Raw genomic sequence first — 20,468 nt, forward strand, 5'->3', positions numbered from 1 at the left:
AACGTGCTCCATTGAGCGTAGGTGGAAGAACAAAACTAAAATGAGCTCTAACATGGAAATTAAGCGTTTCCGGACACTCTCCACATAACATATTTTCTTTATTTGTGTGTGAGGAATGTTTCCTGAAAGTTTGGCCGTACCTTTTTGTAACACCCTGTATGTAGGTATAATGGCAGCACTGGCGAATGATTCTGTCTCCTTGTAATGTTGTAGCTTCATCACGTGAATTTTCGTTTTAAGACAAACATACCTGATACTTTGATAAGATGTCCGATTCATATATGAATTTATATGGGTTGCTGCCTTCACGAGTTATAACAACCAGCCCATGTTGTCCGAGAATGGTTTCAATCTGTAACAAATTCCAGTTAAAAAATCAAAACCAAATGAAATTTATAAAATAATTTGAATAATGTATACCAAGGAACTTTTGAATATGGTCACGTAGGTCTAGGAAAACAGAAAGCAGACTCACATCTTCGTCTGCCCAAAGACCAGGTACTCCAAATGATTCCAGAAAATCTGCACCACATAAGAGTTTAACCTGAACTGGTTTTTCACAACCAAGTTTTAAATCATCAGGTATCCACAGTAGGTCATCTCTTCGCTGACGTTTATTAGGAGAATCATTACAATCATTTAAAACTGAATTTAATTGATTCTGGAAAAGACAAAAGTTACCTGAAGAAGCAGAAACATGTGAGAGAATAAAATAATTCTCAAACATATACGCTGTTAATAAAAATACATATATTTTAAGATGTAATCTCCAGGGAGAAAAATAGTTCACTAAACAGCAAATGCATACAACACAAACACAATCTCTGGATGCTAATCACCAGTTTAACTGTGTTTCAGGGATAATAATAGGATATGACTGTATAAAACAAATGTCTCCATTTATAACTGGATGACTCCTCTGGCTTCAGACACATGGATGGATGCCTATTTATTTACATCTTATTGTAGCCCACTTACCTGCCTCTATTATCTTGTCCACATATTAAGAATTAGCAGTCTTAAGATTATGGCCATTCCTCTAATAAGAGGTCTAACAAAACTTAAGTCATGAAGTGAGCAGGTGTAAATAATTAGTCTATTCTGAAGGCAGACAATGGCAAAAATTGTTGATTTACAACAGGAATTGGGAATAAGTAACATATCTTACAGAGGCAAGAACAATGTTAACTATAATTGCAGTAAGCATGAGAAATCTAAATTAGACCAGGTGGCGAATTAAATCACTCACACTATTACATGACATTTAATGCCAATCTCAGAATAACCCACATTTCATGTGAAAGTTTATTTTGAACTTGCACACAAAGGATAAAACTGGAAGTGTTATTTTATACATTATAATCCACCTCCTCCCCTCTATGAATGATATAAAGAAGATATCATGAATGTCAATTTTGGGAGAACATTACACACTAACACCTCTGTTTCATGAGTTCAATGGAGTATTTTGACAGCAGTGTTTACTATTTACAGCTGTTCATGTCTTGTATTAGCTGTCGAGTACTAATTCGTCAGCAGAATGACTGACTGCTTCATAGTGTCAGAATCATGCTACAATGGTTTAATAACCCTGCTTATGTATTAAAGCTGATGTTTTGATGTGCATGAACATGTGATCATACACTGCTGACCAGACTTCCCAAATATGGGGTCAAAATGAATTTGAAGTTCTTTTGTTTGCCAGAAGAATCTATTATCTGCAATGTAAAATTTTAAATTGTGAGAATACAATATGAACATGGTCTATGTATAAACTGTCATAAGAATCTCTCACTTTGTATATGACAAGAGTTTACAAAGGGCTGCCTACAGTCTGTGCACTTAGATCAAGTTGTATCATAATGTGCAGTTGGAGGCAGCCAATGGGAGGATGAAATGGTGTAAGTAGCGACGTGCTTTTAACCAGATCAACCAGATGACGTTCATATGCCATAAAATGTGAACTGCTGGCATTATATTGTTGGCCCTTGGTACGGTTCTATATCTGCCTAGTAATGAAACATTTGCTATCAGTTATCCATGTGCAGTATTTTTGAATTTATTTTTTATTTCGAAACATTTATGAATGATTTTGTCTTAAATAAGAAATTCTGATTGGGATGACAGACTGACCCTCAGTGTAGCTTGTGGCATACATTAGGTTAGAAGGCAACAGCTTTATTTGCCACAAGTGAAGCAAACCAGATGAAAATATGTACCAAAAGAAATGTGCTAACTAACGATTCCAATGTGCCACCCAAATGTTACATTTACTAATTTCCTATGAGTGTATGTCTACTTGTCCCAGCAAACTACTAATTTTTCCCTAACAACATGAACTGCTTACACTCTGGTCTCTAGGAATTAAAGACTGTTGTCACATTATGAATGAATATTTATTTTTGTGATTAATGGGATACTATTCATTAGTATGTTGATGGCAGCTTACAATCAGCTGCTAATACATCATAATAACTCCTGCTATTGCTCATTCACAACAGAAATTACAGACATATGCTTCAAGGTATATGTGCAGGCAGCTCTTAATCAAATTTTTGCAGGGTTTATCGCAGAAATGGAATTTAAATGGCCATCGTATCCATGCTGCATCAATATCTTTAAATGTACAAAAGGCGTAATTCATGAAATTTGTTTCAAATTCACTATTTTTGGAAACAGAATACAAAGACAAAATTCTTTTGCCAGAACAGTAACACTACAGTTGGAGTGTAAATGATGAACCAAACATATTGAGCGAAATGTGTATACATTTCATCTTATGAACTGACAAAAGTAAACAAAACCTTGGTGGCTGTACATCTCTCAGTAACATTCATATAAAATACATTATAATCTAATAAACATGCAAATTTCAGATGGAAATACATTTTTTTGGTGAAACCTTGCTAAAGCCACACCAAAATGAGAGCACTAGACTGGCAAGAGGTTTTGAAGAAATGGTGTTGTCTCGTTTGATACAATGAGATAATAATGAGCTTTTTTATTTGTTTCAATCAGTTAACACGGAGAAAATATTAGTCATACACCCGCAGCAAATTACTACATTTAAATGAACTACATGTACGAGGTCTGTTCAAAAAATTCCGGAACATTCGTAATTTCATGCCAATTGTGTGTTGCAGCTAAATAAGGTTGGCATCCATGCACATACCTGTGTTTATTGTATAACTGCTGGATGTTTCAGTGTTGTACGTCTGTTAGATATTGATTGGTGCTGTATTGAGTAGAACATTGTGTCACACAGTTTGTGAATTTCGAGATGGCACAATTAAGAGGTGCAATGTGTCTGCATTAAATCTTGCACGAAACTTTAGAAAACCCTCATGGAAGCACACCAAAGGATGCAGGAAGCCTATGGTGAAGAGTGCTTAAGACATAATCGGTGTTACGAAAGGATCACATGGTTTAAAAATTGCTGCATGGAAGTTAAAGATGACCCTCACTGAGGATGCCCTTCAACATCTACTGACAATGATCATGTCAGGAATGTCAACGAAATTCTGTGTGCCAATTAAAGACTGACTGCCTGTGAGATTGCAGAAGACTGTAACATTTCACTTACATCATGTCATAAAACCCTGACACTGCATAGTGGAATGCGTTGTTATTGCCACCAAGTGCTTCTACAGCTCATGAATCAAGAAGAGTAATTTGTGAAGAGTTTTTGGATCACACAAATGGGAATGCTTGTCAGGTCAGATCAAATGTCAAAGCCATGCTGATAGTTTTCTTTGGCTTAGAAGAATTAGTTCATGAATTCATGCCACAAGGACTTACTGTTAATGGTACTATCGGGATGTTTTGCAATGCATGTTAGATGGAAATGGCCCAAAATGTGGCAAGACAATTCATGGCTCTTGCATCACGATAACACACCCGCACATTTATCCCTCTTGGTGCGTGACTGTTGCACAAAAAACAAAATCACTGTGCTGTCTCATCCTCCGTAAGTGCAGATCTGGTCCCCGCGGACTTCTTGAAGTTGAAAACCCTGTTAAAAGAATGAAGATTTGAAACAATACACAAGGTAAAAGAAAACTGGCAGATGGTGCTTTGTGTGATCCAGCAAGAGGCATAAAGACTGCTTCTAGAAGTAGAAACAATGTTAGGAGCGTGTATCAACTGTGAAGGAGAGTATTTCAAAGGAGACCATGCACAATAAGCAAAAGGTAAGTGTAGAAAAATTGTATGGACAAATTTCCAGAATTTTTTGAACAGATCTCTTATTATGAGTGTAAAAACAAGCCATTGGTGTAATATTCTATTATATTTATTATTTTACAAACTGGTTTTAGCTGTTACGCAATCATCAGGTCGAAAGCTAGATACATGTATGATGGCGCGACAGCTGAAAAATGACTTGTAAAATAATTAATATTGTAGAATAGTAGACCAGTGTTGTGTGTTTTTTCATTCATAATTTACAAAATATCCCAGCAAGAACTAACAGAACAGTCAATTATTGGAACTACATATAGTATGAAGCTTTACTTTTTTTCTGCTTTTCCAAGTGTTTTCAGCGGTACTTGGAATTTCGCCACTTAATTCAAGTACTACCTGCCATTTTGATTCCTTGTAATTTTTTTAGTTCCTCAAGTGAATTTTTTGTTAACTGTATGCCAAATACAAATAATGAAAATAAAAGCTCAAAATAATAACGCCTGTGAACAACCTACTTTCTTCATACATCATGTTTTATGCAACACAAAATGTGCAAAACAAAAACAGATTTTCAGAACACTATTTTTGCTCTCTTGCTTACACATTAGGTTTGCATTTATTTTGCTCAACTGATATAATAGCTGTTTTATGAGAGGCAGTTGTTTCACAGGAATAGTGGCTGTAAATTAGTTGTTCTGATTTGGTTAGTATAATGATGTGAAATTATTAGTGCCTATGTAACACTGAAAGTTGGGACAATACAAGTTCCTTGTGGATATCATTGAGCTCTGGAAAGTCATTGTATTACAACATTTTGTAAACTTGGAATGGATGGGAAACTTTCTTATGGCAGTGCATATTTTGTGAATATTTTGTTATCAGCTGCTGGCTGTGTACGAGAGCCTTTGCACAAAAAATGAGAGTGAGTATAGAAATTTACAAGTCAGTCAGCTATGCAAAATGTAGGCTTGGTGCTAAGCAGTTCAAGTTTGGTAATTCAGTAAATGCAGCAAAATTTATGTAGCCTCTTTCTGTATATCTAGTAAACATATTATGTAATTCACACCATTTAAATAAAGGATACAAATAACTTCTATTTCCTTCACTCCACACAAGGTAACTTTGTCCACATCAACTAACATTTTAATGAGCAAGTAGCATAATGATTACCAATCATGATTCAAATTCACAGCATATTTATATGAAGCAAAAACGGATTACAGATGCTGAAATCTGACAGCAAGAAACGTATTTCTACACTCAATACTTTTTACTGCTGACATGACCAATCATAAATAGAATTAGGAAATCAGTTTATGAAAAATCAGGTTTGCCTGCTCTGAATGGTGGCCTGTGGTTTGTTATCCACTTGTACTGCAACTTCTGCTTGAAAAAATGAATACTACGATTTACTGCGCCAGTGCTTCAAGGACCCAATAGTGTTGTTCTTGACCCATACTAATCTTTGCGCGCTGCGATATTTGCCGAGCAAAGGTACACATGGGGGGGGGGGGGGGGGGGGGGCAGTGGCTTCTTTGCCCATGAGGAGGATACTTTGGATGGTATGTCTTATTTACTAGTTTCCGGTATTGTGTTGTTGACAGGTTTACTGTAATTCTTAGCTGGGTAGCTACTTTTACAACATCTGTCATTGAAATAGTTTTTATAATAGCATTGGCAATTTTCGCCAAGTATTGGTAGTCATGGTACTCCTTTGGCACAGGGACACAAAAGGTCCAGTGCTTTCCTGCCCATATTTCTACATAAGCGAGACATGTGCTTGATTTACTTTTCAAATACTTTATCCATATGTTTATGTGGAAATATGCAGACAAGAGTTCAAAAGCAGTATCCATCTATATACAACTTCATAATAATCTTTGCACAGTAACAAGCAGTCACTACTCTTATGATGAGCAGCATCCAGAGTTTTTAAATGTGTCTGCTTCGTTCAGATGTACAAACATATGCAAACTGGGATTAAAGAATGCCCCCTTAAACTACACTGTTTAAAGCATGTCAGTTCCATTAGACCTTCAAGGTGTAACAGGCTTTCAAATAGATAATTTAATCCTGTGGTATCAAGCAGTCAAGCAAACTGAGTTTTAAAATTTTAGTTCTGTGTCTTCAAGTAAAGTTTAGGAAAGTTCAAAACACAAACTGAACTACGTACAGCAACAAAAGTTTTGCATCAGTCCAATATGTCGTGCAAGTGCATTGCTATTGTGACTGTTACTGCAACATTCAGGTCACCTTTGACATTGTTTGTAAATGTACACAGAGATGCCATAAGCACTATTTATGGGTAGAACAAAGCATTGGAATGGAACTGCAGCATTTCAGTTAACATCATGCCACAAAGGACAAGTGCCATCAGTGACCAGGTCCACATCATCACCTTATGCACAGAAGCTGCTCGATGTGTGCGTTGGAATCAAAGTGTTGTGATGCAGACATAAAATCATTTGCAATTGACAGTTAGTATTGAGAACGTACACTCCAGAGGCCACTAACGTTCAACACGTGTACAGGACAACCAGTATCAATGATTTCTGAGTCAAAGGAACCGTGGACTGAATGCTCCAGAACTGAAGTCAGCATCTGAAGAGGCTACAGGAACACACTATCACATCAAACTGTTAGGAAATCACCGCATGATCCGAATCTCCATTCCTGATGACCATGGCAAGCACCCTGTTGTGTACTACACTACCATGGACTAAGTTACAGATGGTACAGACAACATGTTTGGAGACAATTCAGTAACATCAGATGCCTCCAACACTGTGTCCAGAATGCACAACAAGGTGATGGTGAAGTTATGTTCTAGTGTGGTATTACAAGCCACTCACAGTTTTTTATGGCAATCTCGCTGCTTTACAGAGATTCTGCAGCCAGTAGTGGGATCGTATTACCACGACAGTTTCACCTGGGAGGATGGTAACTGTGTGCTGATCATGCTATACTCGTGATTATGTTCCTTCAGCTACGTTCACCAGAACGGAATGGCCTGCCCCCATCCTCCAACACAAACCCAATCAAACATGCACGGCATTGATTGGACGTCAACAATGACCACGTACTCTGTGCAACTTAAGCAGAATCACCACAGAAGAATGGGACTGTGTAGACCAGGACTTGCTTGATGATCTCATTATGCCCTGATGGTTTCAAGCCAACATTTGAGCAAGGGGACGTTCTACCATGTATTGACATTGCTCCAGAATGTTGTGAAAACCCCAATGGGAAACAGAATTTTGTTGCTACACTATTTTTGTGGTCCGGACACATTTCAAATGAATATATATGCATGTCTCAAAGCCAAATTTTCTGTGCCATGAATTTTGAAATGAAGGGGTGATGAAAAACTTTAGGTTGATGTGTGTATCAAATTCTTAGCAGAAGATTTTCTCTGATGATAAATTTGAAACTACTCTTTTCTGTCCACTGCATTGACCTCTTAATTGTCAGTTGAAATTAAGGTGCTGATGTTGAAGGATGCACAGAACACTGAAAACATTAAAAAACAAAGAGCGTTCAGATGGACACACTACTGTTAATGCCATGTAGCTGATGCTAAGAAAAAAAGTATGGAACTCCACACCTGTCCTCTGGGGACATTTTTGAAAGAATGTAGTCAATTCCATAGTCATTAATCTAGGAAAGATTTTCCAGAATGACATTTTCACTCTGCAATGGAGTGTGTGCTGATATGAAACTTCCTGGCAGATTAAAACTGTGTGTCGGACGAAGACATGAAACATTTTGTTAGGAGGAATTAGGGGAGAGAAGTGCCTTAATACTTTCCACTCATGGAGTTTGAAAATTTTGTGGCTCTAACTAATACTGTAGATGTCAAAGGAAACTCCAATAAGAAGAGTGCAGTCCTAAAGCACTGACTGCACACCGACTAGCGCAATGCCATGAAACAGCATCGAGAAGGCAATGACACACAAATCAATGGAAACAGCAGGCTGCGCCACACCTCCATGAAGACAGAGTTTAGCACCCCTGTCAACATGACTTAACCTGCTGCCCATCGCTGGTCGGGCCCCAGGTCAGTTGCAGACCTTGAGAGCATCAGTACAGAGTATAGGAAGACGATACTTAAGACTATGTCCTGTGGGTAGTAATAGAGAAAAGTAATTGCATGTAGAAGGCAAAGGAAGCACAGAAAGAAGTTATGTTTCTTTTCTTTTTAAAAATAAAGTGTCCCATTAATCAGAAACTTTAATGTAGAGAATTTTGGATTCCTGCCACCAGCCACAGCAACTTTTTTCCTTCCTTGTTTGTGTCGGTGCTACTCCCAAAGCAGATGACACAACAAGAAGGCATCCTGTACCCTTGCCCCCAGCAAGGCCAGATAATCAAGTTTGGAATGGTATCTCTTAAACTCAAACTGGAAATGGATAAGACGCCATTAAGACTCTACAGCCTAGACAAGGGAACTGTTAACAAGTCATTCAATATCGTTTAACTTCTATAGCATTGGAAGAGATGGGAAGGTTAGCTGTCAATTTCAAATATATTTTCTGCCTTTAAAATTTACTCTTTAGCATGGGGCAAAATAGTAAAAAGTGCCATTCCTGACATAACTGACACAGTCAGTTTGAAGACTTATCATGACCCAAGAACTAAATCTGAGAAGTACACAAACTTCCTGTATATAAAAAGATTGACAGCTATCCAACATATTTTGAAGCCTAAAAGATACACAGATCTCATCAGGATATGCTAATAAAACTTTTTGAATTATTCATATGATTGATAAAGCCATCTTCCATAGGGTAATGATCCGAAAGTAAACCTTCTCATGATTACGAGCTATCAATATATCTACAAAATACAGATCTGAGATATTTTAATTCACATATATTAATCATGTTAGGCCAACATAAAAAATTAAAAATCTGAAACCAAAACAACATCAGAATTGAGAAAACCATTTTAGATATCAATAAGCAAGGCACTGATCATACTATTCATAGCGGAGACACAGAAAACAAAATTAAAAAATTGGTTATTCAACTTTCAGTAATTTGCTGCATTAACCTTGCATAGTTTCACATATGATCATCTTAATGGCCATACTGTACTGTCATGTTGTCATGTCTTCTGTTTAACAATGTTGACTGATATAATGAAATTCCACACTGTCTTCCCATCACTCTTTTGATGCAGAAAATGTTATTTACTTTTTAAGACTGCTTCATATAAGAACACATTTAACAGTATAACATGGCTGTGTTCTTCAGATTCTACTGCAATTGCTATGCTGTGTTAAAAGGTATGCTACTGTGATCAACAACTTTTGTAATAGAGGATGCGGGTGTTCTTGCAGGACAAACTGCACAAAAAATTTTGTCACACCAGGAGACATTACACAAAAAACCAGGTAACATTACATCATTATTGATAATGGCCTCAATTTGGTGAGGAAGAGAATCCACAAGTTACCTCAGATATGCCACATCCAGCTGACGCCACTTACTGATGATTAGATACCACAGAGCTACCAATTTATAGGGATGCTGACTGCTATGTTTGCACCTGTTGCTCCAAATAGTGCCAGATATTTTCTGTGGGATTAAGATTGGCTCATTTAGTGGGCTGTCTAGGTATGACAGAGCGTCTGAGCGTTTATCAACCAGAAACTTATGTGCAAATGCTTTGTGAACATGGTCGTAGTGATCTTTGAAAACTCGAGCTCTCACAGTATACCCGTCATAACAAAGATTTAGAATGAAAGGAAAACAATTTGGTCACCGACAATGTTGAACCAAACATTGTGGATCATGTCCACTGTAATACGAATGAGTAGGCCCAAACTGTGGCATGAAAAAATCCTGAAAACATCAAAGAACCACCTCCAGCCTGAACTACAATCTCCACACGTCGGCAGTTAAAAACTTCACTTCGCTATCAATCCACTCGATACCTCACGTCATTTGAAAAGAGGCAAAATCTCTACTCGTCAGACCACACTATATACCTCCAGTCATCTTTTAAAATTGCTTGGGTGCAAGAGATAGATGTCTTTAGTGGCAATCCCATCAGCTACTGTCCAGTTGCAAAGTACTCAGCTCTTTATGTCCACTGCATGCAGTTTCATTCATAATGACCCCTCAGAAACTAGTTGAGATGAACCTGCTATAAGAAGCAGCAGCAGCAGCAGCAGCAATTCCTGTCAGGTCACTGTCAGTTAGGATGTTTTTACGACCACTATCTTACATTCTGTTATGTGGTTGCAATTGGCACACCATGCCTTTTAGATCTGTTGGACAGTGTGCACTGATGCACCAACAAAACAGGCAACTTCCTTCACAATGTGATCATCGGCACAAAGTAGTTTCCTTTCTGCCTTTCTGTCATGTCTCCATGTTGACCCACTTTAATGTACTGATTCCATGTAACTTACTGCCATATAAAAAAATGCACAAATGGTGGAAAATTATGTTACAGTTTTACACCATCTACAGAGTTCCAAAGTGATCAGTGCGTTCTCTTAAGGGAGGGAGTACTAATATTTTGTCTGTTGAGATTATTCTGGCTGGATACGCTACAGCCATGTTTAGATTGTGCAGATGAGGGAAGAGAATAGTGTCCTGGGAACTGGAATCATCTCTCTGTGCAATAGGATGCAGGACCAATCTTTTTTCCACAGCACGATAAAGGCCTGTATGAGGAAACCACAGAGAAAAGTTTGGGGGACTCTATTCCGCAAATGTTACATAGATGTTTGCATCCACTTTGACAACAGGACATTACTGAACCCAACACTGCATGTTAGCAGAAACAATCTTATTTCCTGTCAAGAGTGTGACAAAAACAAAACAAAGCTAATTTACAAGATGCAGTTACATTATTACCTTTCACTGCAGTGGTAACTCTGTGGTTGTAGAATAGCAATCACTTTTAGAAATATGGGAGAAATCTGCAACAACTTAAAAGCCTATCTTGAAATCTTTTACAAGCTAGAAGTGGGAGTAACATTAAAATAGTTTCTAGTGTGTATCCCGTACTTTCTTGGCTTTAAGAGGGGTACTGGAATTGCTTTCATCCGCAAATTGGGTAGTCATCCTCAAGATATGCAGTCCGGAAGATGTTTATAAGACTTCTTTTAACAGCAGGACAAGGCATTACAGCTTACTGTAGGGAATTCTACCTAGCCCAAGATGAGGTTTGAGAGGCACTGAAAAGCTGATTTCCAGTCTCATATTGTGACTGGCCAGTTTAATTCCTCTGTGTAACCCAAGATAAAAATTCAACTGGAATTACAAAGAGAATTGTTCTCTGTCAGTATTCAAGGTGTTAAAGGTAAAAAAAAGCTGTCCTCCCAAGAGGCTGGCTCCTCTTCAGTCCCTACAGGTTACAATACAGCACAAAATGCAGTCAAAGTGTCAAACTCTCGCATCTGGTTAACATGCCTGGACAACAACAAACAGGGATATGGAGCGCTGTGTTGGTTTAATCCTTTACCAGTATCCAACTAGTTGGATGCTGGGCCCAAGTGACACTTTCCACAGACAATAAAAAAAAGTAGCTTTAACCCTCAAGTAGGCGCACCATTTTTCATGACATAAGAGGCGTGTGGCGTACATTGTACACGTACAAGGAATATCTGTCTTTATGTTACCAAGGTAAACATGTATGAGAAAAATCACAGTTTAGCCTTAGATTAAATAAACAACAATAAAAAAAACTTACATGACATAAGCTAGCACTGTTTAATTAAACAATAATAAAATAAACTTTCATTACGTCACTCTGTTGCCATCGGTAGGTGTTACGTGATGGTAATGATATACTTGAAGCATTAGAAGGCACAGTTCCAGTGGGTCACAGCCAACTGCTTAGTTGATTACTAGTTATCTCAGAGACAACTGCCTCACTGTGGGATTGTGTTGCTAGCTTATAATGAGAGTTAGTTTCTTGCACGGATCATAAATTTTTCCTCCCCTAGCTCACCGTTTATTTTACATTACTGGTGGTCACTTAGACAAACGACAACACAGTTTATCAACGAGTTAGCTGAAGCAATAATGAGGGAATAGGTACAGGCTTGCAATTGTGAAACAACAATGGAGCGGTGCAAAACAATTTTATTTGTGGTTGGCAAACTTTATACATAGAAATATAAACTCAAGAGTTAAAAACATATTTTGCTCAACACTGAACAGGTGTTTTATTTATGAGACAGTCCCATGACTCAGAAATATTTACTAATGTCCAGAATCCAGCTGGTATGTGTACTACTCTGTTTGGTAAAATCACTGCTCCAATCTGCTACTAAGATCACCCATTGCCATAGCAGACTTGTACAAAGTCTGTGAAAACTTCACTACTGGTATGTTCATAAAGCATAAACCCAAAAACACACTCTTAACGCTGCATGCTGGAGGTAGTACTAACAGATGAGCTCTCATAAGAATGACAAACAAAACACTACCATGCCTCATTTTATATTCCGATATTACTTCTGGTCGCTTAACACAGGTGAATCAGAGGCCTTGAAATCTATTTTGTAAGCACATACTGACAGGTCTGTTGGTACTAGAATCTCTCACTACTCCATACAAGTCTACAAAACCATTCTAGATCCACTTACATATGCATGTCATATTAAATGCCTTTGTCTTTTCACTTTCTCTGAACTGAGAAGTAGGAAGTAGATAGTCGTATTAGTAAAATCTGTATGCAGGTTCAGGGAGTTTTTGACCTGATGGCTTTGGTTTTACTTTATTTATCTTCAGTTTATTTAGGTTAGTGACTGTAGTTGCATAAATTGGTTTAGAATTCATTTTGGGATCAAATAACTGTGATTAGTGTTTACAAAAATGTGCACAGATGACTAATATTGTAGCAACCTCTACAGTAACTCTAATATTTGGTATTAATGATTTTTAATTTAATTTAATTTTATACAGATATTTTGGGGAGAGGGAGCAGTATTCCAAATTAGATAACAATTATTACTGTATCTAATTCAATACTCTTTAATAATTTGTGGAGTAATTACAAGGAACCTTTCAAACCCACACTGTACTATGCAACACTTTTTTTTTTTTATAATTTACAGAATTTTTTTTTCAAAGATGCCAATCCAGAAAAGTTAATTTTTTTCTGTTGATTAGTACCATTTAGTACCCTATATTCTCTGTAACGGAGTGCTTCGACTTTTAAGTTGGGCAGGTTTTATTTTAAAAAATCATATTTTTTAACTTTCAAGGGTAATGTATGTCTTCACTGAAGTTGTTTCTTACTAATTTCTTTGTTACAAAGTTTATTTCTGTTGTCTTTGTTGCAGTTATTATTAATCACTTTCTTTGTTGCAGTTATTTCTTACATTTTTTGTAGTTTCTTGTCAGTTTCTTTGTCTAGTTGTTCATTGGATGTTTCTGTATTGTAGTTGTTCAGTGCTAATTTGTTTTACCGGAGAGGTTTCTAAGAAATCTAGGACCATCTAGTGAGGAATTTGCGTGTTGACACAGTTGCAGTGTGTTTTGTGAAAAGGACTGTTTGAAATGCTTTCTCACTGTGGCCACAGCAGTTGAGTGTGCTGACTACTTGCATATCCAGAAAAGAGCGATTATATATATATAATTTGAGTGTTCTCATTTGAAGATTCTGTTTCATAGTGAAGATGTTTCCAGTGACAACTTTTTGTGTTCTAAATGTTCTGACAGAATAACAATAATGACAGTATCTGAACAAGGCGAAGCCTCTCATGGTGCAGATTTTGCATCAACACAGGAAGAATTAAATACCCGGTTGGTTGGGTGTGGGATTGAAGGGACCAGACTGCTAAGGTCATCGGTTCCTTGTTCCACGATAAAATCACACGAAATAAAAACTGTCAGTCGTTAAAAACGGAGAACTGAGACAAGGGACGACACAATACAAGAAAGACAGACAAAGACCAGACAAACGGAACTAAAATCACACCGAGTGTGAAGGTGGTTGGCCGACCATGAAAATAAGGAAAAGCCAACCACCAAATGACATTAAAACCCACAGTTTAAAACCACAGGCCAAAGGCCCAAGGCAATACAGGAAATAAAAGGACAAACACTCAAATCATACGATAAAAACCCCCTGCCCGAATAAAACTCAACACGAGGTCCGCCATAGCAACGTCATCACATAAAAGGGCAGGGAGGGTATCAGGCAGCGCAAACGTCTGCCCGAGTCCTGTTAAAAGCGGGCAGTCCACCAAAATGTGGACCGCCGTCAGAGCTGCCCCGCAGCGACATAGCGGTGGGTCCTCCCGGCGCAACAAATGGCCGTGCGTCAGCCACGTGTGGCCAACGCGCAGCCGGCAGAGGACGACAGAGTCCTTCGGAAAGGCCCGCATGGAGGAGCGCCACACACCGGTCGTCTCCTTCACTGTCCGAAGTTTGTTGGGCGTGGGCAGGGTGCGCCACTCGTCACCCCAGGCACCAAGCACTTTCTGGCGCAAAAGCGACAGGAGATCACACTCCATAAGGCCGAGTTCCAGAGCCGGTGAACTCACTGCCTGTTTAGCCAGCGTGTCAACCCGCTCATTGCCCGGGATGCCGACATGACCTGGGGTCCAAACAAAGACCACGGAGCGGCCGCAACGGGCAAGAGCATGGAGCGATTCGTGGATGGCCATCACCAGACGGGAACGAGGAAAGCACTGGTCAAGAGCTCGTAAACCACTCAGGGAGTCACTACAGATGACAAAGGACTCACCTGAGCGGGAGCGGATATACTCTAGGGCGCGATAGATGGCAACCAACTCGGCAGTGCAGAAGAGTGACGCTGTGGTAGTGACAGAAACATGGGGAAATGGTCACTACCACATAAGTTGTCATGGACACTCCAGTGGATGGATGGTGAAAGTCCGGGGCTGCAGATAGAAAGGTCGATGGCCGAAAATGTGCCGTGGACTACGCTGAAATGTGTCGGCTCTCCCGTGTTTAAGAGGCAGAGGTCAAGCTGCGAGAGAAGAGTCTCGACATCTCTACCCCGGCCAGTAATCGCGGCGCTACCCCACAGGGGGTTATGGGTGTTAAGGTCGCCCAGTAACACAAAAGGAGGAGGCAGTTGTGCTATCAATGCAGCCAACACATGACGCGAGACATCACCATCTGGCGGAAGATACAAACTGCAGACAGTAATAGGCTGAGGCGTCCACATCCTTACAGCGACAGCCTCTAAAGGTGTGTGAAGAGGTACACATTCGCTGTAGACAGAGTTAAGGATGTAGACGCAGACTCCACCAGATACCCTCTCATAAGCTGCCCGGTTCTTGTAATAACCCCGATACCCACGTAGGGCAGGGGTCCGCATTGCCGGAAACCAAGTTTCCTGTAGGGCAATGCAGAGGAAAGGGTGACTGCTGATGAGTTGGCGAGGCTCAGCAAGGTGGTGGAAAAAAGCGCTGCAGTTCCACTGGAGTATCGCTTTGTCCATGTCCGAAAAAGGCGTGAAGGGACCGAGGAGGCAGATCACGCCACTGGGTCACCTGCTGCCACCGATGGAGGACCAGGACAATCTGCTTCCACGGTGTCTGAGGGTCCGGCAAGATCCAGGTCCTCAGCGGACGCCCGGATCTCCACCTTATCCTCGGACGCAGGGCCTGTAGGGAGCAGTGGGGTGGATGCCACCGCGTGTTCCTTGGCCTTAGAGGTCTTCTTCTTCGTCTTGTCTCTCTGGTCCTTGGGTTTCATTGGCTGGGAGGGCTCCAGCGAGTCAGTCTCCGGAACGGAGGAGGAGCGGGAAGCCCTGCGACCAGCCGCTGGTCTGCTTTTCTTCCATTGGCTGACGTCACCCTTCCCAGAGGCGGAAACCTGAGAAGGAAGGGACCCAAGGGACCCTTTCCGTGCTATTCGAGCCGGGGAAGTTTGAGGCTGCCCCAGCTTAGAAGTGGGGACTGATGTCCCCGATGGTTGGGGGTTGCTGTTCCGGAGGCAGGTAGTGCAGGAGCAGCAGGGAGTGAAGTGCCCCCCACCATCAAGGGGGCAGGTGTAGCATTCCGGCTCTGAGAGGTGGCAGTCTGAGGGAGAGCTAATGGGGCCATAACAGTAGTAGCCGCGGCGTAAGAGGCAGTCATTCGAACAGGATGGAGGCGTTCGAACTTCTGCCTGGCCTCAGTGTATGTCAGGTGGTCCAGGGTCTTATACTCCATGATTTTGCGCTCTTTCTGGAAGATCCTGCAGCCCGGCGAGCAAGGCGAGTGGTGCTCTCCGCAGTTTACACAGATGGGAGGCGGAGCACATGGAGTATTGGGATGTGATGGGCGTCCACAATCTCGACATGTGAGGCTGGAAGTACAGCGGGAAGACATATGCCCGAACTTCCAGCACTTAAAGCACCGCATTGAGGGAGGGATATAGGGCTTGACATCACAACGATAGACCATCACCTTGACCTTCTCAGGTAAAGTATCACCCTCGAAGGCCAAGATGAAGGCACCGGTGGCAACCTGCTTATCCCTTGGACCACGATGTACGCGCCGGACGAAGTGAACACCTCGCCGCTCGAAATTGGCGCGAAGCTCGACATCGGACTGCAATAGAAGGTCCCGATGGAATATTATGTCCTGGACCATATTAAGACTCTTATGGGGCGTGATTGTAACCGGAACATCCCCCAGCTTGTTACAATCGAGTAACCGGCGGGACTGTGCGGAAGACGCCGATTTGATCAAAACCGAGCCCGAGCGCATTTTGGACAAGCCCTCCACCTCCCCGAACTTGTCCTCCAAGTGCTCGATGAAGAACTGAGGCTTCATGGATGTAAAGGATTCACCATCAGCTCTCGTACACACCAGGTAGCGGGGCGAGTATGTTTCGCTGGCATCCTTAGTCTTTCGTTCCTCCCATGGTGTAGCCAGGGAGGGGAACGATTTGGGGTTATATGTAGTTGCGTTGTATTGAGCCCTGGAACACTTAGAGACTGCTGGCGGCTGGCTGCCAGCAAGAGATGATGTACCACGCTTCATTGCGGGTCATCCGCCCTGATGCCACCTACTCCGACCAAGGGCCCTCCCCACGGGCGCCACCCAGCCTCAGCAACGACCACCTGGCAGGATGGCCATTGCCGGGAGTCCCAATGCCCCAAGGAGATAGGCATCTACTCCTTGGCATACATGGGAAGTTAACGGCGCTGGCATCAGCAGAGCGATCCCTGTGTAGTCAGGGGGCTACAACCAACAGGGTACATGGCGGCCCCACCACAACGGACTGGCTACCATGCTGGATTTCAGGTGATGTAGTCCAATATCGTCATTGGCGCATAAAGCGACACAGCATAGCAGACTGCAATAAACTGCACCCAAGAACAAATCCACGCCCAAGAGATGGTAGGTGAGCGGGACTGCTAAGCGATGACGACAAACCTGGCTAGAGATGGTAATGCATGATGGACACATCGCTCCTTGTAAGGCGCCCTTCCCCAATCGGCTCGCTCTTCGGAAAATTCAGGATGGAGGTCAAACCCGTTAGGGGACCATCTCACAAGGCCAAAACGTTTGAGACTCCTTTTAGTCGCCTCTTACGACAGGCAGGAATACCGTGGGCCTATTCTTACCCCCGAACCCACAGGGGGATAAATACCCGGAGTCAGTCAACTACATAGGTAGGTGTTAGGCCTGTTAAGAAACCGTCGTAAGTGAAGTTTGAATCATAAGCTCTATGCATCAAGAAAGTGCAGAGAAATTACTAAAGCTATGGATGAATACACTACACCAAAACTGACCACACTTTACAAAGTAGAAATTCCATCTTCAGAAGAAAATGGACCAAAGCACACTTGCACCTCCTGCCAGGAATTTTTCACCAATATCAATTCAGCTGTTGAATATTGTGCATCCTACAGTGAAAAGGTGAAAGTTTTAAGTATTATTCCAGAGAAATTTTCAAAGAAAACAATTTTGAACCATGTTCCATCAGTATCAAAGTACATGGTAGACAAATCAAGAAATGTGAGGTCTGTAAAAGGAGTCTTTGGAAGGCCAGATCCCTAGTATGGTCATCCTGTAGAAGCAGCTGAAGTTCAAATAGTACAGTCATTTTACCTGTAAGATAAATGTGACTGTTCTCAACAGAGTACAAAAAGACACTAGAACTGTGACTGTTGAATGTCAAAAAGTTGTGAAAGCAAAGAGGAACACGACTCACAGTATTAAAGAAACTTTTGCAATTTATAAGAGCAACTATACAACTTCACATATTGGAAGATCAAAATTTTATGCACTACGACCTAAGTGGGTAGTTCCACACCCATCTAGAGATGTCTGTTTATGTGTGTACTGCGTGAATTTTGAACTTTGTGAGGTGACTTTGAAGAACTTACTGGAGCACGTGACATATGACACCTTGGTTGAGCACGTGGAGTCATTAGTAGTCAGTGACAACGCGAGAGACTTGTTTGTTTCAAGAATGTGGTGACTGCCCTGTAAAGAAATGACTATCTTTACAGACACTTGGCCTGGAAGACATAGCAGATATGAGGATGGATCAAATATAAACAGGACTTTCCTTTTTATTTAAATTCATTTATTGAGGAACTCAAGACAACTATAATTTATTTTTCCACATACGCTCCTGCTTGTAAAAAAAAAAAAATTGTTCCAGTATATGGGCAGCTTTTTGATGCCCTCATCATACAAATAACTGGGTTGTGTCACCAGCCAGTTGTGCACGAAGTCTTCCACACTCTTGTCATCTTCAAATCGTCCCCCTCCTAGAACTTCTTTAAGCAGTCCGAATAAATGGAAATCACAGGGCAGTAAGTCTGGGCTATAAGGAGGATGACCAAGTCTAGTCCACTGCATTTCCTGTAGCTTGGAGAGAGCTTTCAGTATGGGATTGCGTATTATCGTGAAGGAGGATGATCTGTCAAATCAATTGGTATCATCTTTTATGGCGATATGCAACTCTCGCTTTGTTCAACAGTTTGCTGTAGTAAGCAGCATTGATTGTACACCGCTCAAAAAAAATCAATCAGCAAAATGCCTTGCTGATCGAAAGAAACTTGCCAGCTCACAGTTGAGTCTTGGCATTCACTGGTGCTGCTCCCCTTTCCTCTGCCACTCCTTACTGGCTTCTTTGGAGTTTGGAGTGTAATGGTGAACCCATGTTTCATCAAAAGTGATGACCAGACTCAAAAAATCTATTATCTTGCCATAATCCTCTGGCAGGCCTCCAAACATCTGAACTTCAGATTTTTGGGCAAAAGTTTAGGAATCCATCTGGAACACTTTACGGAACTGTAGGTCATTTGTGATGATTGCTTGACAGCTCCCATAACTGATTCCGACTTTTTGTGCAATTTCTGATACTACCGCCTGTTGATTGTCATCAATGATGTCTTTAACCGCACAAATGATTTTGTCTGTAATGCTGGTCCAAGGACAGCAATTATGTTGCTGATTTTCCACACATTCTTGTCCTTCGTTGAACTTTTTTTGTCACGCAAACACATGCATCCTTGACAATGTTTTATCACTGAACTGTGCATTCATTCTTTGGTAAATTTTCACCGCTCCTTTATGAGCAAGAAATTTTATAATTATGTGTTGCGCAATGGAGGGGTGCACCTATTGCTCAGACATCATGACCATTACTGATGACATGGTGGGAAATATCTAACAGCACACTCTCCTCATTTCTAATGGTCCCACCTAAGCATAGCAGAAGTGCGGGGCTAGTCCTACCAACTGTTCATGTTCAGGAACAAAAAACCCCTTTATATTTGATCCCCCCCCCTTGTAACTCCGCAGAAATTTCATATGCGACATGGGAGGAAAATAAACTAATTAAGAAAACCGTTACTTTTGACAGTTTCATTGATGAATATAAGTAATACACCAGCATCTGAAGAAATTGCAACAACACATTGCAGAAGTGAAAGGGTGTGTACAGGCTGAAGAACTATGTTTAGTGCTTCACTGTGATTTTTCTGAGAACTGGTCTGTAATTCTCCCAAAAGAAGTACAAGGATATCATTGGAGTAATGACCAGGTTTAAATTTTTACAAAAGTGAGATATTATCAAAACAAGACCCCAAGTATTGCTAGCAATGTGCAAAATTCTTTAACTGCAAACGGGCAGGCAGAGAAGATCATCATTATTTCTGATAGTGCTCCTAGTCATTTTAAAAATCGTTAACAGCTGTTTGAATTGAGTAAGTCGCTTGTGCCAAGTGACTGGGCATGCACTGCTCCTGGTCATGGGAAGGGGCCTTGTGATGGTGTAGGGGGCCTGCTGAAGCACCATGCTACAAGACAGGCTTTCCAGACCAAACACAGCTGCAAT

At 41.0% G+C, this 20,468-nt stretch overlaps 1 protein-coding gene across 2 annotated transcripts in view; it reads right to left on the reverse strand.

Annotated features, from left to right (window-relative positions):
- Positions 1–20,468, reverse strand: part of LOC126356144 (nicotinamide/nicotinic acid mononucleotide adenylyltransferase 1) — a 121,851-nt gene that overhangs the window by 86,138 nt on the left and 15,245 nt on the right. For both annotated transcript variants that reach the window (XM_050006879.1, XM_050006878.1), the window contains exons 3-4: positions 476–661; positions 251–352 (exon numbers count right to left, since the gene is read on the reverse strand). In XM_050006879.1, the coding sequence (XP_049862836.1) occupies positions 251–352; positions 476–661 (288 nt within the window). The remainder of the gene's footprint in view (positions 1–250; positions 353–475; positions 662–20,468) is intronic.

Source organism: Schistocerca gregaria, chromosome 3 (assembly GCF_023897955.1).
Source record: "Schistocerca gregaria isolate iqSchGreg1 chromosome 3, iqSchGreg1.2, whole genome shotgun sequence".
In the NCBI taxonomy this organism is placed as follows: Eukaryota; Metazoa; Arthropoda; class Insecta; order Orthoptera; family Acrididae; genus Schistocerca; species Schistocerca gregaria.